At 36.4% G+C, this 23,513-nt stretch overlaps 1 protein-coding gene across 2 annotated transcripts in view; it reads left to right on the top strand.

Moving 5' to 3' along the window:
• Positions 1-23,513, top strand: part of DDHD1 (DDHD domain containing 1) — a 42,387-nt gene that overhangs the window by 7,120 nt on the left and 11,754 nt on the right. Inside the window, exons 2-7 of one of the 2 annotated variants that reach the window (XM_032236667.1) lie at positions 3,498-3,668; positions 14,898-14,999; positions 17,140-17,268; positions 18,074-18,221; positions 19,781-19,887; positions 20,259-20,365. In XM_032236667.1, coding sequence (XP_032092558.1) covers positions 3,498-3,668; positions 14,898-14,999; positions 17,140-17,268; positions 18,074-18,221; positions 19,781-19,887; positions 20,259-20,365 — 764 coding nt within the window. The remainder of the gene's footprint in view (positions 1-3,497; positions 3,669-14,897; positions 15,000-17,139; positions 17,269-18,073; positions 18,222-19,780; positions 19,888-20,258; positions 20,366-23,513) is intronic. The other variant, XM_032236676.1, reaches the window with a different exon arrangement.

Here is a 23,513-nt window from a genome sequence, read left to right as displayed (position 1 = left end):
ATTGAGAAAACATGTTCTAATGAAGTTATAAAATAAGAACAGTGGATGTCTATAAAATTAATTTAAAGGATGATTTAATACAAATTGATCTGACTGAGGTCTATCCCCTGGAGGAGAGAACAGATATTAACCAGGAAACTAATTTGCCTAATTTGTTTCTCCTGAATATACATGAAAGCCCTATTAAGATTTGGAAATATGTTTTTAGTAATGACAAATAAAAGGATAACATTTATTTATTGATACTAAGAAAATCTGTTTAAATCCTGAAGGTTTTTCACTGGCAAACACAGATGATAAGCAAACTATCTCTGGGACTTTGAAAGGGTTAATGAATAAATTTAACAATTCAGGGAAGCTTTATAATATTGATTTGTTTGACTAAGTTAAAAGAAGAAAATAGTTACAGTACATCTAGTTGCTCTTACTGGATTTTGCTGACAACAATTGATTGATGTAGCATTTGGAATTTGTTATCTTTATCTAAGATCATTACATTTTGATCCTATTGATTCTACTGTTCAGTCACTGAATAATATGTAATCTCCATTGCTTTTGTCAAAATACTGCATGTAAAAGCTGAAGCAGGCAAGGTGGGAATCACAGTGCTCAAGCCAGACCCAACGCTGAATAAAGTTTGAGTAGGTGCTACATAATCTTGAAGCTGAGAAAAGAATGGCCCAATGTCTTATTAATTTGGAATGACTAAGTAAAAGGCTTAGGATTTAAACCTCTGACTAATAAGGTTTATAGGGCTTGATGTGCTTGGGGAGACACAAACCTTTATATACATAACTTGATTTTTATTTCCAATAAATTCAAGAGTTTTATTGAATTTATCGAATTCAATTCATTCTCGAATTGGCCTTTTTAGCCACACCAGATGCGGTTTTAGGGCCTCTTTCCAGAGCACAATACCATAGTCTTTTGAGACTGAAGGATGCCAATGATTTCCAATAAAGAAATTTATTTAGCTATGACTAAATTGTGAAGCTTCTTATTGTTGAATTTGCACGAGTTTTTGAAGAACAGATTTTATACACCCCTGTCTGAAGTCTGACCCTGTTTGCCATGAGAATAAACTTCTCATACAAGAAAATTTCTAAAATTTATGATAGAATTGGGATTCTATGTTCTGTGCTGCTAGATATCACACACTGACATTTTTACTGTCTCTTAAGACTCCTATGTTTAGAGTTTCATTTGTGACACTTTGGTGACAATTTATGTCTCACTGCTAAGTGGTGAACATTCTTTTTCACTTAGTAGGAAAACATTTTGTAGAACACATAACAATTTCCACCAGAGGATTCTCTCATATTTTTTCTGCAGTCTTTCTACAAGCCATATCCAAACACTACTTAAGACTTGCACATGTTTCTTGGTGCCTATTGAATTACAGATAGCCCATGACTTAACCACAATTGAGCCCAAAATGTCTGTTGATAAGTGAGACATTTGGTAAGTGAGATTTGCCCCATACAATCTTTCTTGCCATAGTTGTTAAGTGAATCACTGCAGTTGTTATGTTAGTAACACGGTTGTTAAGTGAATCTGGCTTCCCCATTGACTTTGCTTGTCAGAAAGTTGCAAAAGGTGATAACATGACCCCTGGATACTGCAACCATCATAAATATGAGTAGGTTCCCAAGCTTCTGAATTTTGATCACATAACCATGGGGATGCTGCAACAATCTGAAGTGTGAAAAATGATCATAAGTCACTTTTTATGCCATTGTAACGTCAATTGATCACTAAATGAACTGTTGTAAGTTGAGGACTACCTGTATTTAATTTGGCTATAAAGTAGTTAGTATATAGATTAAAAATAAGGGGAGCTAGAATACACTTTGCCTCACTCCCCTCTTGACAGGAATTTTCTTGGTGATGTATCCTTGCACATTATATTACACCTTCATCCTCTAGGCAAGATAGGCAACATAGAAATATAACAATAAATACATCCAAAAGTTTTCATATATCTTGTCTGAAAGAAAAAATAACATCTAAGATCAATAAATGCTATGAAAGAGGAACTAATTGGCTGATTGTGAATGTTTCATTTTTGTAGGTAATAAATTAATGGAGAGTTTTGTTTTTCATGCACCTAAATTAGATACATTATAAGTGTTTATATGCTTGCTTGCTTATTAATAGGGCTTGTATGTAATTGTGATTAAAACAATAGCTAAAGGACATAGAATACATTATCATCCCATAAAAATTGGAGTCATGTTCAAAACCAACCTCCCCCCCCCAAAATCTATGACCTAGGGGGATAATAATAACCCCTCCCCCTGACTTAGTGAAACAACTACATTGACTTCATCAGTTCCATAAATTTCCAGATCATGAACCATGAAAAGTTTTAAAATGGCAACCAGCACCTTAACTGCACTGAGAAGCTAGCTGACAATCAGTGCAGCTCTTGAAGAAGAGCTATTGGTGCCTCAGCTCATTTATACTTAAGCTACTGCATTCTGGGTGAACTGTAACCTCTGAATGCTCTTCAAAGGCAACCCCAAATACAGTGCCTTGCAAGATCATTTGAGAAGTGATTAAGGCATGAATGACAATTAGTAATGCCTCCAGTTCCAGAAAGTCAAAATGAGTACATATAAGACGTGAGCTGTGCAAAAGCCCTCTTGGCCACAGGTGCCAGCAATTTCTCAAGCAGGAGCTGTGAATCTAAAATTGTAAACCCTCAGATTGTGACTTTCCTCCTCCTGGGGGAGTACAACTCAAACTTAAGGATGGAATCCCTCCAGAATTGGTAGATCTTTGAACGCAAATTCATTCCATCTTACAGAAATTTAATCTCAGCTTGTTCCTCTCCATTCAAATCTGGTTAGACACCTAAGCACCTGGATTGCAGTTTGATTCTGACTAATTTTGCAGCCAGAGGTCAAGATGTGAAAATTAGCATTCTGATGAAACTTACGACCATACTACTAAATGATGTCCTACAGAAGTTTCACATAGATGTTGAATAGGAACATGGAGAATATTGAGAGCCCTGAGTCTTTTTACATTTGAGGAGTTTGGAACATTATGCGTCACTTGGAGCTTCCCTTCAGGAAGGAGAAATATTGCAAAACACCATCCCCCACATTTAAATCCAGAGATCTCTCAGGTCTGTCAAATGTAATCTATAAGCAACCGATGCTAAATCCTGTGCTGACAGGTTCATGGCTATCCTGATGTCATGAACTCCAGTGTTTCCTCTGACGTTTTTCTACAGGGAAGATGAGCTCAATTTCAAAAAAACAATGTGTCTCAAGAACTCCAACCCTATAGTAAATTCCAACAGCTCAAGCAGCAACGAGGACAATGAAATGAGTATAGGTGGTCCTTTACTTACAATCATTTGTTTAGTGACAGTTACAACAGCACTGAAAAAATTGAATTTGATATGTTGTCTGTTATTTAAATAGATTCAACAACATTGTTCTAGCCTATATTGGATCTTAATATCATTCTGTTTCTTTCCATTTTAGAATCTGAAAAGATTCCTGTGATGCGTGGACAATGGTTTATTGATGGCACATGGCAACCACTAGAAGAAGAAGAAAGTAATCTGATAGAAGAGGAACATCTCCGCTGTTTCAAGGGACAACAGATGCAAAACTTTGACACAAATGTGTCAAAGCCTATAGATAGAAAAGAGGGTAAGATCTACTACCGAAACTTAATACTTTTCTTGTTATGATGGTCATACCTTTTGCAGGACATCTGATACTTAATTAGGTAATTACACTTATATTTCCACATTAATGGACAGAACATCTAGAATATCAGAGGAGTCTTTCTCATCCTACATAGAATTGCCAGAAACTGTTCTTCCATGAATATATTTTCAATATATATTCAACATTTTAAAATAAAACAATGTGATGCAACAAATCTGCTTAGTTTCTTAGTTGAAAAATGTAGTAATTTGAATAATATTTTTTTAAAATCCATTCTAGTTAGGATATATCTAAGAAAAAAATGATCCATATATGTTAAGCAGACTTGTTTATTTGTTTTATTTTCCTTTTCCGTAGAATAAAATTTTAAGTGATCAGACTGAATCTTGACAAACCATTTGCTCTTTTCTGAATAATAATAGTTTGCACTACTTTGGTGGCAGAGAAAAGTTAATTAAATACTTATTTGACTGGTCAACTATTCAGGAAAGCTAAAATTGTCTGGCGGTAATTTGTTTTTAAATTTCATGATAATATCATGAATTAACAAAGGCAGAACTCTGCCTTTAGTTTCGGTGTGTATGGAGTAGTATTTTTCAACCACAATAAGTTTAAGATGCATGGACTTCAACTCCCAGAATATCCCCCATAATTCTCCAGCCAACTAGAATTTTGAGAGTTGAAGTCCTTGCATCTTAAATTTGGGGAGGTTGAGAGATAGTGATCTGAAGTGAGTCAAACAAATTGATTCTATTAATTACCCTGCAGATAAAAGCTTAGTGCACATTAACAGAAACTTTGCTTAATCATTACATTGTAATTAATTGCAATCTTCTTAAGAGATCATTGTTTACATGATCTATTTTTGCAGTTTACACAAGTGTTAAATCTGGTTCATGATTAAATTATTTTATTGATTTTATTAAGGCAGAGTTTGAAAAAATTAAAGAACCGTTTGGTCATATCTCCTTGACCAGTCACATTTTTAATCTTAAAGGACGGTGTGATAAATCTCTGGAAATAGTGGCATTTGAACCATGAAGCATCTTCAGCATAGTCAGTCAGCTTATCAGTCTGGTCCAGTCTGAAAAACTTGATACCTTTGTGTAATTTTTTAGACTTTAGTCTTTCTTTCAGCACCAAACTGAAATTCAGGCTACGAAACAGGTTACAAAAAATTATGCTACTAACCTCATTAGTAGAGAAAAGACAAAGAAATGGCAGAATAACAAAGTTGGAAGGGACCTTGTAGGCCATTTAGTTCAATCCCCACCCAAGCAAGAGACCCTCCACAACAGTCCAGTCTCTTCTTCTATGGGTAGGTTCACTGACTGCCTTGTTAAGCAACTGTTCAAAAGTACAACAGTGCTCAGAAAATAAGTTTAGAACTGCTCCTTGCACAAAATTGTGGCCATTGCAGCATCCCTGCAGTCATGTGCAAGTGATGTACATTTACAACAGTCATGGCATCCTGCAGTCATATGATCATCATTTACAACCTTCACAGCTGACTTTCAACAAGCAAAGTTAATGGGGAAGCCAGCAGGAAGTCACAAGTCATAGTGAAATGATGTTGCGCTTAACAAGCTGCCATGATTCACTTAAGGACCACAGTGGAAATGATATAAGTCCAGTGTGATCACATGATGTTTCACTTCATAGTCACACTGCTTAGTAGTGGAGTTGCCAGTCCCAATTTCGATTGGTAATTTCTGTATTTTCATTTTCTACCAACCTACTTGCTGAACACATGGAATTCCTTTTTCCTTTCTGTCTCTCAGGTGAATTGGTAAAATACAAGACTGTATTAAATAATAAGCATGTTTTGCTTCTAAATCTAGTTTAGAAGAGCATAACTTTTGTCTAACCTGGAAACAAATCCTGCTTCCAGGACTTCTGGATTTTTACACATCTATGTATTTAATTCAGTGCTGTAGGTTGGATCACTTGAGTTAGACCTCAATAATTTGTCACAAGACCTGCACTAAGCATCATTAAGCTTAGATTCAAAGCAGATTAGCTTAAAATAGTAAAAAAAAAAGTATACTTCTGTAAATTTTTGAGTTTGACTTATAAAACTATTTTTATGAAGTATCTATTTCTGAGTTGCATGATTAATACTACAATAGTTTTAGGGCTTAACAACATCTAAATTTTCTTTATTTTCCCTTCTGAATTCTACTTAATACTGTTAAATAGAGTGCAACATTTGCTGTTGGAAAGATCAAAATAAGTTATGTAAAGTTATGTAAATAATTTCTCTATGTGAAACATAGAGAGATAGATAGCTGTTTTTTTGTATATAGATTATATATGTGTTACTGTTAGTGTCAAAGTAACAGCAGAGTAGTTTTTATTTTTGGATTGAATCATCTTAGTTACAACCACGGTTGAGCCAACATTTCTATTGCTAAGCAAGACATTTGTTAAGTGACTTTTGCTCCATTTTATTACCTTTCTTGCTAACAGTCATAAGTGAAAAATGCTCATAAGTTACTTTTTTCTGTGCTGTTGTAACTTTGAACAGTAACAAAGTGAACTTTTGTAAGTCAAAGATATCTCTAGATATTTCTAAAAGCTTCCTTCAGGCTTTGCTTTTCACTGTTGTTGCATAAACCTACCAAAAGCAGTTCAAATTACTGCTTTGTCTGCACTAACTTGAGCAGCTGTCAAAAATGTTGTGACCTCCATGTTCTAAATTGATCATAACCCATAATTTAAGAACTCCTGCCTTAAAGCAAAATAAAATAATTAACAAAATAAGTATTGCTAATCAACTATTAGAAGAAATGAAGAAAGACTAGGCCAAATTCTACTCCTACTTCTGAAATGTTAATTTTAGCAATTTTGAAAGTGCAAACTTGCATAACCCTGCAGGTGACCTGGGGGAAATAAACTGTCTGTTCAGCTGGAGGTGTAAATAAAAAAATATTGTTCCATGCTATAATATCCACAGTTGAAGGGCATCACTTTATTGGGACAAGAATAGGGAATTTAAATGTTAATTTTAAAAATTATCACATTCTTTCATTCTTAGCCTTTGAGGCTAAGAATTAACTCCAATAACTGCTTGGATTAGTCCTTGCAGTTTCCTTGCAAGATTTTCAGAAGTGCTTTGCTATTGCCTTCTTTATAATAATATAATAATTTACTTTTATTGTATTGATTATGTCCCATCAAATCAATGTTGACTCTTAATAGCCAAATAAATATTCTCCAGGAAGCTAGGTCCCTATTCTGTTCCTTTAGATCTGTGATGGTGAACCTATGGCACGCATGGCAGAAGTGACACGCAAGCCATCTCTCCGGGCACACAAGCCCATTGTTGCTCTTCCAGATTTTGCCATGCCAGTCAGCTGATCTTCACGCACATGGGAGCACTGGGAACCAGAAGAGCAGCCACCCGGCACACATGTTATCGTTTCCAGCATGCACATGTGCTCCAGGTGGCTGCTGTTCCGGGTTCTGGTGTGCGTGTGTATGCAAAGATAAGCTGGCCAGTGCGCATGCACACGCTGGAAATCGGAAAATCATCTTTCCGCCATGCACACTGGGTGCTCCTTTTCTGGTTTCCGGCACAGACGCACATGTATGCTCCCATTTCAGCACTCAGTGCCAAAAAAGTTTTGCCAACGCTGCTTTAGATCTTCCAATGGTGCACCCACCCTAACTCCATTTTGCTGCTTATCTTTCTTTCCTCTTATCTTTCTTTGCATCTGTCCCACTGTCTCCCACTGTTACAAAATTCTCCAGAAAGCTACATCTTCACAAAACATGTCCAAATAGTTGGATAATTTGAGCCAGTCACTTATGATTTGAGTGAGAACTCTGGATTCATTTGTTCTATGATCCAGTGGTTGTTAATGTACCTTTCTCAATAAAGGATAATAATGTAGAATCAGTTTCCTGATTGGGTATAACTCATACAAGTTACAAAGCCTGTGGCTAGCTCACATATTTTAATATTATCTTTAAATGAATCTAAGGGCACAAATAAACAAATGCACTTAAAGCTTCCATAACTATATGGTTACAATTTATTTATATATTTGGAAAATGTATGAGGCCTCCTACCTATCTCTCACAGTGACTGGGAGGCTTACAAGCAGTAAAAAAAAATGCAGTATAAAAAACAAAAAATGATAACACACATCCAGCCAGTGACAACACACAGTCAGGTGAGCAACTTGATGGGTTCCAATACACTCAGGGTTCCCCAGGGTCCACTGACAAAATCAAGTGTTCAGGGCTTTACAAAAGAGTGTCAAAATAGGGGCCAGTCTAATTTCTGCCGAGATGGTATTCCAAAGGGAGAGAGCCACCACGGAGAAGGCCCTTCTTTTAAGTCCCACCAGATGTATCTCCTTAGGGGATAGGACCTGTAACATTGCCTTCCTGCTCGAGTGGGCTCAGGTGGATTTAAGCGGCAGTGCAACATAGAGTTGGATTTTGCAGCCATAGAGCTTCCTGGATAAATCCCGAGTTGACCAGCAGATTTATCACTATGTTTTGTTTGATTTCTTGATGGTAGGCAGAATAAAATATAATAAATTAAAACCTTTTTTAAATACTTCCTTTTTGTATGGGGTAATCTTTTTATCCATCACCAGGACAGCAATGCGATTTGAGACTTCATTAAATCTGTTGCAGTCTGTCTGCAATCAATTTGCTGTATTGCTTGCACAGCAAGCAATTTCTAGAGTCACTGGTGGTCAATTTTTAAGGTGATTTAATCCATAGAAGTAGAAACACAAGAGACAGGTTCTATTTTTTTCCCTGCAAAAGTTGAAATGGTTCTTGTGGGTGTAAGTTGTAGCAAAGCCTCTGAGTGCTCTTCATTTTACCAGCTACCTATTATTTTACCTATTGTAAAAATTGAACCTTAAACTACTAGGAGTAGAAGATACCACATGTTTCTTTCTGTGCAGCCTACGAATCTTCTTTTGCTTGTTGCTAAAATGACAGGGGACCTCTTACATTGTAAGAAAGGAAAAGCACTTGATTTTATCCCTCCGTTTGTGATTGAATCCAGTCAGCATAAAGGATACTGGTAAGCTTTAATGCTCTTTGCCCAGAGTTAATAGTTAATCAGTGCTGGGAATGCTGCCAACACAGTTTCCTGCTCTTTGCTACTGCATGTGTAGCCCTAAGGTCCTTCATATTATTTGGCATTAGTTTGGCTTATTGTGTAATCTAGGGCAAAGGTGCATTTTTCTTACCAGTTTTTTCCTAATTTTAGAATTAACTGTATTGAGTTTCTTTCACAAGCTGTTTGCATGGAACTGAAGCTAGCTTAGGCTTATCTTCCATGTTAAATAGCAGCTGGGAGAGGTTGAAGGTTCACAGTAGAACTATAACATAAGAGAAAGAAGCTTAAAAATAAGTATTAGCATGCATATTGATACTAGAGGTAATTCAGTAATTTGGACCAGAATGTCTGTTGCTAAGTGATGCAGTCATAATATGCAGTGTCACAACTGCATTCCTTATGATGGCAATCCTGGCAGTCCCCAGTTGCTGTCATTAAATAAATCTCATCTGTCATTAGCAAGGACTCAACCCAATCCAAGTGATTCCCAGCTTGGTCCCCCCCAGCCCCAAACCGTGGTTATGTAAGGAGCTGCCTCTTCTGTCTTCTCTTGAATTGCCTTCACCTGCCTACCTCTTCCTCCACCATCTCTGGCCTTTTGGCCATCCACTTATATGCCACTTCCAGCTGCCCCCATTGTCCTATCCCAGGTCAAGCACACATACAAGTACACAAAGATACCTTTTTTCTCTTTACTAAATGTGGTTTGCAAACACACACACACACTTGTGGTATAGAGACAAGTTGTCGTTCCTCTCCCCAGCAAAAAAAAATTCCCCAAATTTCAGAAGTTTTGGTTCTGGCTGCTTATCATTGGTCTCCTTTAACTCCAAATTAGAAGCCCACTAGAGCCCACCAAGTCATCCACTGCTGTGCATGCTGTTACCCAGATCACTACTGCACCAGCAAGAAGCTTTCTTACAAGATGGGGGCAGCCAGGTCTTCACCTGCCCAGGGCTTCTGCATCCCAGCTGCCACCTTCATTCACATCCTGTTAATGTCTAGGGCCTTCTTTCATGAAAGAAGTCTGTGTGTGAAAGAAGAATCCTTATGGAAGGGTGCTTTTTTTGCACCAACAGAGCCAGGGCCTCCTTTTACATGGGATCCTTCTTTTGCAAAAGAAGGTCCTGAGCAGGGCATGAATGGAGGCCGTGGCTGGTGTACCAGAGAAGCCCCAGCTACATCAGTGCAAAGACAGCAGCATGAAAGAAGGCAATAGCCAATACAGTAGGATTGGGCAGTGTTGTGGGCTCATCAGTGGGCAGAGCCAGGCAGAGAGCCAAAAGGTAAACGTGGGTGGGCCTGAATGGGCTTAAATTTTGTTCATGTGTACACAGAGGCATTGTAATGGCTAGAACTCTAATCTGCTATTAAACAGTATTAAAGCTTCAAAAAAACCTGTTCAGCAAAAATGGCTTTGAAGATTCCAAAGTGTCTAGAAATAACTAAAATATAGTATTGTTAATGTACCACCTTTATACAATTTAACACAGTGATTGAATATGACGTGCCATTCTGAAGTGTTCCACAGATTATAATACAGAATGCATTATAAAGATTACAGAGTTTGTTTTTCTAACTTTAGAAAAGCGTGCCTAGGGATGGTTATGAGAGGATAAATTAAATCCCACATACTATGGATAGAGAAAAGAGGTTTATAATGCTGACATTTGAGGATAGGTGATTTGGAACAGATTCAGGAAGTTGTGAACAAAGGTAGCTGTTTCTTTCAAAGCAGTCAAGCCTGGGATCACCCAACAATATGGGTAGACCTTGACTTAAAGCCGCATTTAGTGATGATTCAAAGTTATAACAGCACTGAAAAAAGTGACATGACATTTCACAGTTACAAGCTTTGCAGCAACCCAATGATCATGTGATCAAAATTCTTGGCAACTGGCTCATCTTATGACTGCTGCCATGTCCCAAGGTCATGTGATCACATTTTATGATCTTCTGACCAGTAAAGTCAATGCGGAAGCCAGATTCACTTAACAACCAGATTACTAATTTATCAACTGCAGTGATTCACTTAACAATTGTGACACATCATAAAATGTGGCCGAACTCACCTATCAAATGTGACACTTAACAACAGAAATTTAGGGCTCAGTTATCATAAGTCAAGGACTACCTATAGACTAACAGTAATTGTAATATTATTAAAAATAAACTGCTTAAATTTGTATACAGTACCAAAGATATGCAGTAGTAAAGATAATTCGATTATATGACTTTGAAAAAAAAATACATTTATAAAAAATGGAAATTTAATCTGGCTCCTGGTTGTTTTGGAGTTTACAAAGATGTATACTAAGACTACAGGTAGTCCTCGACTTACAACCATAATTAAGCCCAAAATCTCTATTGCTAAATGAGACATTTGTTAAGTGAGTTTTGCCCCATTTTGTGACCTTTCTTGCCACAGTTGTTAAGTGAATCACTACAGTTGTTAAGTTAGTAAGATGGTTGTTAAGTGAATCTGGCTTCCTCATTAACTTTGCTTGTCAGAAGGTCGTAAAAGGTAGTCACATACCCTGGGACACTGCAACCATCATAAATACATGCCACTTGCCAAGTGTATGAATTTTGGTCATGTGACTATGGAGATACTGCAGTGGTTGTAAGTGTGAAAAACTGTCATCACTTTTTTCAGTGCCATTCTAATTTTTGAAAGGTCACTAAACAAATGGTTGTAAGTTGAGGACTATCTATAAATAATCCTCCTGAACTAGGATGAGGACAAGGACAAGCTTACAATTTATGTGTAAACATAATTATGGCTGTGTAATTCAGTAATTATTAATTATTTCTAATTCATTAAATTTTATCCCACTCAACTCCTCTATAATGGGCTTGTAAAACCTAAGACAAGAAAAAAATACTGGTATTTGTTCTTAATAGCTTGATTCTTGGAATAACATGAAGCATAACTAGTTATCTACCAATAAATAACTTGCAACATACTTTCTATCTTAGTAACAAGAGAACAACCAGAACTTTTATTGTTGTGAAGACATCTGATGAAAGTATTCATAAATTTACTGCAGTTTACTGATTTTGTCCCACTTGTCAAAGTTTTCTTACTTGTGCTGGCTATATGTGTTAACCCTCTCAGATAAATCAGATAGGAAAGATAACAAGATGAACTACTACTACTTTATTGTAGGGCTACATAATTTTGAAAGACTGAAAGTGCAAATCTCCCACCATCACTTTTAATAGCCTGATCAATTAGGGCAGGTCCTTCTTAAATTTCTTTCTCTGATCATTAAGCCACTGGGGACTCCTCACTTGTTCTGATTGTCTTGTAAACAGCATCTCTTCTCATCCTTCACATCATATCTAAAATCCATTTAAGCATTGATATAGAAGAAAAATCTCATAAATTCATATATAATTAGTAGTAAAGATCTAAATATTTTTGAATGAAGTGTCACAAATGACTGAAGGCTTTACAAATGTAGACTTTACTGTTACCATTTTTAAAGGAATTTTTCCATATATTGGCAATAATTTGTTCGCTTTGTATCCAAGATAGAATCTCTTGTTTTTATTTTCAGTTTTGAATGAAGGAAACTGCAATGTAATGTTATTTGCAGGTTGTTCATTTTAAAGGATTAGAGTGAATCCAGCCCATATTACTTACTATTTATTTTATTTAATTTTATATACTGTCCAACTCCAATGACTGAGCAATTTACAAATAAAAAGGAACAAAGTCTTTCTAGGCCCTTTGAAATCCTACTAGTATAGAGGCATCCAGTTTTAAGGAGAACTTTATTCCAGAGAGTACGTGCTGTTACAGAAAAAGGACGCATATTTAATCAAAAAAAATATGTAACATACCAATCCGGACAGATTGAATTGGCTGGGCCAATACCTGTGGGAGCAAGCACTCCCTCAAATAAGCCATGTAGAGCTTTATAGCTAACAGCCAGCATTTTGAATCAAACCCAGGAGCAAACTGGCAACCTGTGCAGGGTGGCAACGTTCTTGTTGGCCTTCTGTCTAAGCAATTGGAAGTTTGCCTGTTTTGTGAAGGAGTAGATTGTATCTGCTCCCTGATGGTGTCTTCTTTTTGTGATCCTTTAAAAAAAAATCTCTCTATTAGTATGTTATTCATAGTAGCATACAATATTTCATTTGACTCTAAATCATTTTAATAAATATCATATTATAATCCAAGAAAATCCAGGATACAAAAAAATGAGAACAAGGGTGAGCAAAATTAAAAAGGAGCAATAAATTTCTAAATCTCTTGGGGAGGGGGAGCAAAAGATACAAATATAAATACTTCATTCTACCCCTAGCAAACCTTGGTGAACAAAGTTCTTGTGACATAAGGAAGAGAAGTACTATATATTAGATGAAAAATGCAGGATCATTGCTGTCTAGACTGAGAAGAAACACAGAGAAAATATACTTTAAAAAAAACATGTTTCCTCAGTGTATGCTCCTAGATTCTATAATGAGATGGAAAATTAGTCTTCTATACAACCCATGATATTCTACATTTTGCACAATTCACCCTCCAGTTTCCAATTGCCTTGCTAATTTCTTGGCTATCTTTTCAGACTTTGAACAATGGGGAAGTTGGTAAACTACCAGAGATTTTACAGCATGATTGATTGCATAGTTAAATAGGTAGGAAATCAGTATTCAAGGTTAACAATAACATCTTATCCTAGAACTTCTGAGATTTATCACTCTAATTCTTCCCCTTTATTTCTTCATTAATTATTATTCTGCGCCTAGAGCAGAAACTTCTACAAGGACTTTTATATGCCACCTTCCCTGTTTAAAGGATAATCTTTCACACAGAATTCTCTGTCATGTCAAACACAACAAATGAAAAAAATGTACACAATAATATAACATCAGTAGTTGTTGATTGGAAGGAATTAAGATAGAATAAATGCCTTACAATGAGCATTTCTCTCTAAGGAGAGCTTTGGATCTACATTAGTGGTTAAATTACATTGTATAATGCAATTTGGATATTATGAAAATGATTACTGAGCACTCTGATAGGAGGGAGTCACTGGTTTATAGAAATCTTTCTTTTGGTGGTATTAATTAGTTGCAATTACCGTCTTCTCTGATCTTTCAGGGATTTGGACAACATTATCCCATATCTTAATTTATGTTTTCTTAATTAGATTAGTTGGGTCCAGGAAATGCACCACCACATTAAATTCTCAGTAACCTATTTGAGGTTTTGTTTTTGTTTTGGGTTCAAACAGAGACTTCCAAACTGATGCTCAGTTTTTTAAATTGTCACATTTTGTCTTTCAAGTGAGCTTGACTCCCTGTTTGAATGCCAGCTGACCTTGGTGGTGCTTATTGTTCTCCTGTTTCTTAGGTGGGGCACAGCAACTTCCTCTTCATTCCTAACTTGCTACTTGTGAGATACCTCAGCATTCATTCACCTTGTGATGTCCCTTCCTACACTGAACAGCACTGGCATCTACCTGTGGGGGTAAGGTAAGTCCATCAAACTACAGCACAGTAATCTTCAGGGGTTTCACTTTTTTCAATATTCTCATTGAATAGCTTGGAAGCTTAAAATGAGTATTGAAAGCATCACAGTGGATGTGCATTTACCACCACAGGGAAACTCCAGTGCTGTTCAGGAATGGAAGTCTTGTTAATAGATAATGCATGTTGGGAATTTCCTGTCTTTCTTTCAAGAGTTGGAAAGTTACCGGTGGTCTTTTCCCTTGTTTTTAGCCATCTCTTTAGGCTGCCTAATATCCTGAGCCTATGTTACAGAGTTGTGCTTTATAATCCCAGTAAAATTGCTGACTGATTTATCTATGAATTCACAGGTGATGGATGAACCCATTCATTTTTACATTGCATATATGTTGTTTTTCTGCTCTTTAAACAGAATCTTACTTGTATCAAAGGAGCAAGTAAGGAACGTTATTGTTATCTTCATTGACATATTTAATTGGTTCCCCATTAAATCAGTGTTTTTTCTGTTTTGCTAGTATTTATCCATAGTATTTTTATTCTGTTTTCTGTGTTCATTAGTTTTTAGAATAGTTCCCTATCAAACCCAATTATGAACCTTCTCAAAAGTTCACTTTGAAGTTCGGTTTTTTTACTTTTAGTTGTCAACTATCTACCTACCTTCTCCCTCCATTCTCTGTTCAAATGGAGAGGATATAAGGAGAATGCAGAGGCAACAGGGGTTAAACGCAAGTGGTCTGAAGGTACAGTAAATTACAGATTTGTGTTCTTGTCTTCTCCTTGTGTAGGAAGCTTTACACTGTAGATAGCACTGTAGAGCGTTTAGATAACCAAATGCTTTCCCCTCTGCACAATTTTAATATTTCCTGATTCCAAAACAAAACAATAAGGAGACATTGTGGATCTTAATGAGACCATCTGTACTTTGCTTCTTACAAAGAAAAGTAGAAGCTGCCAGTGCTCTGACAAAGTATACTAACAATTAATTAAAATTCTAAAATATTTTGTACATTATTTATTTAACATAAAAATTGGCCATGGAATACCCTCCACTTTCAAAAAAAAGGCAAGGTTTTTATAAATCCTGTCCAGATAATGATTTGTTTAATAGTTGTTTACTGAATATTGATATAGTTAAATGGCTGTTCAGCTATAAAACTAACTGGATAATAAATTGCTTTGATTAAACCTGACAAACCTAATTATTTTACAAAATGTTGAAGTGGATTAATGTAAGAGATTTAAAAAGTGAGGAGGAAGAGAAATGGATATTGGGCCAATTTTTTTCCCCCTAGGTATCACAGAAATAAGTTCATTGCTCTTCTTTGCTCATTTGCATCTTTGTCATAAGACGTTTTGTCAACCCTGTCACTGAATAAAAACAGTGCTCTCATTCTCAGAAAGGAATAAAGCATGAGGAAAATAGTAAAGTAATATTTTTCCTATTTTTTCACCATGTCAGTCTTCATGTTTATTACAGATCCAATAAAATAACATTGGGAAGAGTCATGACTGTTCAGGCTTGTTCCAACAATGGGCATTCTTGCATACTTTCCTTGGCAGCTTTCTGATTATTTACACCTATTTTAACAATAAAAGAAAATCAGAACTGTGCTCAACATGCATAGTTGGCCTCAAAAAGAATTTCTGAAAATAATGTCAAGGTGTGGACTTAATCATCTTATTGTTGATCAACAAAATTTATATATGTATGCATCTATATGTATATATCCTGCATTTATTTGTACATCTCAAGGTCAGAGTTGATGAGTTAATGATCTGTAGGGTAATTCCACATCTCTGTGGAAACCCTTGGTTGATCTTAGTGAAATTAGAATGTTTAACTCATGACATTTAATCTCTTAAGATTTTTAAGGTAGGCTAAATGTACTTAAGGAAGAAGTGCATTTTTCAAAAATGATCCAATAGCAATTGGATGTAGAAGTTAGAAATTTCTAACAGCAGCGAAATGCTTCTTATATTCTCCTCCCAAATCTTCTACTCTTTAGAAAAAATAAAAAATGAAATAGGTGGGATTCAGACTGCTTTTTATGTAACATTTAATTTACCATACCATAATGTATTCTCTTATGTTTATCATCGAGCAGCATACATATGACAGTGGCTAAAGAATGTGTACCTTTTCAAGCACAATTTTCTTTTGCTCCAAAAACCATTCATGTGAATAACTTGTCTCTTCAACAGATGTGTCATCTTGTTTGTCTTGTTCTATCATGGGAATCTTTAGTAGTGCCTAAATATTTTAAACTCCTAGATGATGGCATTAGACTTTCGAGAACTGCAGGCAGCTGACACTTATTTAGGAAACAGCAGAGGAACCAAACATTGGACAAAACATTCCCTATTTTAAATAATAAATGCAGGGTACAATATTAAGTGCTGAATATTTTTATGTGAACTGAATAATCTCATTTACACTCTTCATTTATCTGTTCAGATGAAAATTACATAGTTGGAAGTACATCATGCTAACTCATAAAAAATTATTAAAATCAAAATAAGCATAGTAAAATTACAATACTTAAACAAAAGCAGTGAAATAAGTGGTGAAAATGGAGTTGAGAGTTTATAGGGACAAAAATTCTTTAACTATATTCAACAAAGAAATTTCCACATGTTTTTGAGCTGTTAGAAAAAAATGAGTCAATCTTATTGGACCTAGTTGCCTTTTTAAAACATTACTGGTTGCAAATGTGTTTTCATTATTCCCAATTTGATATTTGGGTAACATGCTAATATGTAATATCAATATCCTTGTTTTTGTGTTTCCTTCTCCCTGTTTTTTGCTATCCCTAGTTCTGGAAGAGTTGTGGTTCCTGTTTTATTTTATTTTAATAATTAACCCCCCTTTTTTTGCTACAGCTGTTAATAGTTTGAAGCTGAGTCGCAACCATGTGGATTGGCACAGTGTCGAAGAGGTCTATCTGTATAGTGATGCAACAACTTCAAAAATTGCAAGAACAGTCTCTCAGAAGCTAGGTTTTTCTAAAGGTAAAACTAATTGGAGTTTTGTGTGCATTATCAAAACATCCTTGCTGAATATATTGTATGTTTCTGTGAAAAATGTGAAAACTGATCTGGTTTATTTTTCTGAAATGTACTTAATAATGACCAGTGCTACTCAGAAAGGAACTATAAAATTAGGGTAGGAGTTATCACCAATTGTTTGTGATAAAGGGATAGTTTTCAACCATAACATAGCTGACCTCCCCAAGATATTTTGGCTAGCCCAAATCTAAGATAAAGAAACATACAGTATTTTGATATCTTATATTACTCATTCATAGCAGTTATATTTCTTTTCTTTTGTAATCCAAAGGCTTGCATTACTTTTCCCTTCATTTTATCTTCACAAAACTCTTTAAGTAGAATAGGCAGAAATGAAACAACTGGCATAAAGTTATCTAATCAGTTTGTGGTTTAAACTTGGATTCCCTCAATCTTAATAAAACAATAACCTCAGTATTTCATTACATACGGATTTCTGATGTTGTGTATTATACATATAAACATCAGTTGTTCAATACCTACGAATATCTGCTATTGAAGTAGTAACATTGCAGGGTTAAAATTAATCTTGCTACTAAATCTACTCAAAATATAAGCCCTTCTTTCTGCAGTATACATATACATCTTGTGTATATGTGTTTTTCAGTATACATTATATTGTATTTAAAGCAAATGAAGAAAAAAAAACTTTAAATAAACTTTTATGCTTGGGCACTTAAAAGATGGTTTTGCACAAAGTAATTGCCTTTTCCAGGTAGAATTAAGTGATGCCAATTTCATTCTGCAGCTTCAAGTAGTGGGACAAGACTTCATAGAGGCTATGTTGAAGAAGCTACATTAGAAGACAAGCCTTCTCCAACAACTCACATTGTGTTTGTTGTGCATGGCATTGGACAGAAAATAGAGCAAGGAAGGATTATAAGGAATACTGCCATGTAAGTGCTTCATTTCTTTTTTTCAACCTGTATGTACATCAGTAGATCAGAAGAATGCTACAAAATATAAATAAGTTAATTTTGTTTTAATATACTTAAGAGCTGTTTAAGGAGTTGTATATGCTTTTTAATTAGGCTACAAAATCTGTTTTTGTACTGATTTTAAATTGCAGTGTCTTGCAGTTTATATTAGAAGTTTTTACAATACTGATTGTTTTCATTTATCAGATAAACGTGATGGAGATTTTAAATGGTACTTAGAAAGTTGCCCAGTGTTTTGCTCTGATCTAGACTTTGGAGACTACAGAAATCTTTGCTTCTCAGAAGTGAAATTGATAATCAGACTTTGATAAGAGATTTGAGAGGAGAGGGAAGGGAAGGGAAGGGAGGGAGGAAGGAGCTCTTGCCCCACAACATTTTTGCCCACTCATAGTCATTCTGTTTCCCTCTTTAGGTAACAAAATGTCACTGAAACAATGACCCAGTGGGTCACAGGTTGTACAATATGAGGATTAAAAATAGTGGCATAAAAATTAAAAAAGCAAACAGTAATAAATACAAGTCACCAGAGAATGAAACAAAATCATAATTGAATACCAGAATGTGCTATCATAGAACAAATGACCTCGCCTTATCCCAGGACCTGTTGAAAAAGCCAGATTTTTGCAGATTTGCGAAAACACAACAGGCTTAGGGCTATGCAGATCTCAGGAAGATTTCCATTCCACAGGAGAGGTGGAGCTACAAAGAAGGTGCATCTCTTGGGTTCTGCAAGATGGTAGAGCTTTATATATGGGACCTGGAGCATATCCAGTTCTTTCTGGTCAAGCAGAAACAATAGGAGAAAGGTGGTTCTTAAGATAACTACCGTATTTTCACCCATATAACCCGCGGGTTATATGCGGTTTTTTACATGCACAGCGCCCCCTGCGGGTTATATGCGTGGGCGGGGTATACGGAAAATATTTTACACGATCGGAGGCTTGCACAGGCTTCTTTCTCCGTTTCTTCCCCCACCCCGATCTCAGCTGTTTCCTTCTCCTCCGTTCTTTTCCTCTTCCCCAGCTTGCACAGGCTTCTTTCTCCGTTTCTTCCCCCACCCCGATCTCAGCTGTTTCCTTCTCCTCCGTTCCTTTCCTCTTCCCCAGCTTGCGCAGGCTTCTTTCTCCGTTTCTTCCCCCACCCCGATCTCAGCTGTTTCCTTCTCCTCCGTTCCTTTCCTCTTCCCCAGCTTGCGCAGGCTTCTTTCTCCGTTTCTTCCCCCCCCCATCTCAGCTGTTTCCCTTCTCTCTTACTCGTCGCGGGTTATATGCGTGGGCGGGGTATACGGAAAATATTTTACGCGATCCCGAAAACCCGCGGGTTATTCGCGTGGGCGGGTTATTTGCGTGGGCGGGTTATATGGGTGAAAATACGGTAGATCCCAAGAATATCCTTTGTTGGATAACTTTGGGCAAGATCATTTCCTATAAGCGTCTGCTTTGGAGATTATTGTTATTTATTAGAAGTACTCTTATTTTTCAGTCTAACATTTGTTTTTGTTTTGTTTTATATTCTAGGATGCGGGAAACTGCAAGGAAAATTGAAGACAAATATTTTAGCAACCTTGCAACACATGTTGAATTCTTGCCAGTAGAATGGCGATCTAAACTTACACTTGATGGAGGTATCTCTTTCTCTTTTAAAAAAATCTGATAATCTTGGTAATACTTGGAAAGTGGCATTTTTTATATTTTCTCTAGCATTGAGTTTCACTTGTTCAGTTATCTAGCAAGAAACCCATCCATATTGTAAATGTTTCTGGATACCATCTGCCCATTTTAATTTAGGCTTGTTAGGTCTGTTGGCTCTAAATTTAATCCCAAACATCCTTCAGATGCCTAAACTGATATAGAAGGAAAACACTGGTAGTGATGAACAAGCACATTATCACAGCACTTGAGCAGTTTCCATAGTTATGGATTTAGATGTTTTGAATTGTTGATTTTGAACCATTTAAGATTTTATCACACCTTGATCTCCTTTTTTTCATTTTAGACACTGTTGACTCAATTACTCCAGATAAAGTTCGTGGACTAAGGGATTTGCTTAACAGCAGTGCAATGGACATAATGTATTACACAAGTCCCCTCTATAGAGATGAGGTATGTTTATTGTTAAGTGGTTGTTGTTGTTTTTTGAAGTGTGGAGAAAAAATGGCCCAGCAGCTTTTCAGTTAAGCAAACTTCGGTTTCTCTGTTATCTTAAGGAAGAGTGTATGAAGTTCTATTGTATAGACACAAAGTAATAAACTGATACTTCCTGCATGCTAGGACTCTGCAGTTGGAAGTCCTACAGTCAAATCACACACTGAGTGATAGAGTAAGGTCAGTATCTTTTTCAGACATAGTGTGCAAAAAGATACAATCACAGCATCAGTTGGGATGTTGGAAATAATTTGATGCCCATGATTTGCTAAAATCTAACCTTACAAGTTAGGCTTTAGCAAATCATGGGCATCAAATTATTTCCAACATCCCAATTGATGCTGTGATCATAATCCCTCATTTACCAACCAAAAGGCAAGAGAGAAGTATAGTAAGTTATGTTGTGATAGTGGGATGTAATAATAGTTAACTATATCAACCTCCTCTTTGAGTGTCTACAGTCCAGCTGTGCAATGACAGCAGTTGAGCAGCCCAGTACAGACTTGATTCAGAGCACATGTAATTTGTGGGGGTGGATCCATTAAATAAATCTCCTCACTTTCTTCTGTCAGCACTGAGGGAATGTGCAATTAATCATGGTTATTGGTGGTAAATTTTTAAAGTCCCTTCTTATAATGTGATGGCTACACGGGTTAGCAAATATATAACTGTCCATGACAAATATATAACTGTCCAAAACATGTCCAACATGTTTTATTTGCAGTGACCTTGTGAGCTAGATGAGGCTGAAAATTCATTTGCCTTAGGCTGTTGTGCTGTTGCAGATGTAGTTTTACTTTACTTTACTTTATTGTCATTGTACGTATATACACAGTTTACGCATACAGCGAAATTCACATAATACCCAGAGACCAGGCCCAACACACATAACAATCCCCAAACACCCCCCCCATCCAAAAATCCCCACCCCTAAACCACCCCAAACATCCATACAATAGACCAAGTAGTGCTGTCCAATAGCTCGCTCATGGTGACCCTTTAGTTCATTGTTGAGTGCAATTATAGCTCTGGGATAAAACTATTCAGAAGACGTGTGATTCTAGTTTTAATTGTTCTGTATCTTCTGCCAGAAGGCAACAGTCTAAAAAGATTGTAAGCAGGATGGGAAGAGTCTCTGAAAATGTTATGCAACTTCTTCAAACAGCAAGATGTGAAGATGTCATCCAGGACTGGTACCTTGAGCCCGGTGATATTCTGGGTAGTTTTAATGATTCTCTGTAGAGCTTTTTTGTCTGCTGCAGAGCTGCTCCCATACCATGCAAGAATGCCGTATGTCAGGACACTCTAAATAGTGCTGCGATAGTAGGACAAAAGTAGATGCCGAGATACATTTATCTTCCTTAGCATTCTCAGGAAGTACAGCCTCTTCTGTGCCGCCTTCACAAGAATGTTAGCATTCATGGTCCATGAGAGGTCCTCTGAGATATAAATGTCCAGAAATTTAAAACTATCAACCCTCTCCACCTCCTCGCCATTTATGTACAATGGTAAATGTACATCTCTCTTCCTCCTGGAGTCAATTATAAGTTCTTTAGGTTTTTTTGGTGTTAAGTGTAAGATTATTTTCTTTACACTACAGTGTCAGCCCTTATACTTCCTTCCTATAAGCAGACTCATTGTTCTTATTAATGAGCCCCACCACTGTCATGTCATCCACAAATTTAATAATTGCATTGGTATTATACAATGGGATACAGTCGTGTGTACAAAGAATAAAGGAAGGAGCTTAGCACACAATCCTGTGGGGTTCCCGTGCTTAATATCAGAGTAGAAGAATGGTGAGATCCCATCCTTACTGACTGTGGCCTATCTGTCAGAAAATCCTTTATCCACAAACAAATCCTCTGATTTATACCCAAATTGGACATATTGTGTAGAATGGTGTTAAAGGCAGAGCTATAATCCACAAAAAGCAACCTTACATATGTTCCCTGTTGTTTCAAATGATTTAATACAGTATGGACAACAATAGACATAGCATCATCAGTTGATCTATTTCTCCTATATGCAAATTGGTATGGGTCCAAAGTAGATGGAAGACTAGGCTTAATATAGTTCAACACCAGTCTCTCAAAACATTTCATGACAACAGATGTTAAAGCTATTGGTCTATAATCATTAAGAGATACCACTACTGTCTGCTTAGGGACTGGCACTATAATGGTTGTCTTCAGGCAGGTAGGGATAGAGCACTGCAACAAGGATAGATTGAAAATATCCGTGAACACTCTGGTTAGCTCTGCAGCGCAGTCCCTAATAACTCATCCCATGATTCCATAAGGCCCAGCTGCCTTCCAGATGTTAACATTCTGGAAACCCGTCTAACATCAGAGATCTGCAGTAGAAGTGGTTGTCTATCAATGGTAGGTGTTAGTAGTGTACTATCAGTGGTAGATGCTGGAATGATGGTCGTTCCTGTTTCCACCTCAAAATGGCTGAAGATACCCAGTATGGCATGAAATTATAGAATTAAGTATCACAGATGCAGTAATGATAACCAGTTTGACTTGGAGGGGATTTAGGATCCATAACAAATAAATCTATCAGTAGCTATATTATACCAAGATTAGAAGTGGCAAGAAATAGTGTTAAACAAGAAGCATTAGTGGAAATGTTTCTTGCCTTCACACTGTACTTTAAGGTTACTTGCCTGGCTATTGTTTGAATAGAGAGCTAAATATGTTGGGCTTTATAGCCAGATTCAGCAGGAGTTTTTGTATGTTTTGATGACTGAATATGAATTAAACCCAACTTTAATTATCTTTTACAAAAATAATTCCATGGTTTTTCTAATAGAATTCTCACTGATAATTTTCTTTCAGTATAAGCACAATAGTTCCTTTGCTGTTTGAGTGTATTGGATTGCTTACTTAATTAGTAGGCATGGACTAAGAAGTGGACTAAGGAACAGTTTGCAAATAATGAGATCACACGATTTATCATACAAAGAATCAATTGTTAGCTGTAGCAAAGAACAGCAATGAAGAAGTAGGAGACATTTCTATGAGGAGAAAAATCCCCCCTCAACATCATGCATTGGATGAGAGGGTAACAATCTCTTTCGAGATTTTCCTAAATAATTCAA

The sequence above is a fragment of the Thamnophis elegans genome, chromosome 1 (assembly GCF_009769535.1).
Source record: "Thamnophis elegans isolate rThaEle1 chromosome 1, rThaEle1.pri, whole genome shotgun sequence".
NCBI lineage: Eukaryota > Metazoa > Chordata > Lepidosauria > Squamata > Colubridae > Thamnophis > Thamnophis elegans.
The sequence above is the reverse complement of the archived record's forward strand: the minus strand, read 5'-3'. Positions and strand labels throughout refer to the sequence as shown.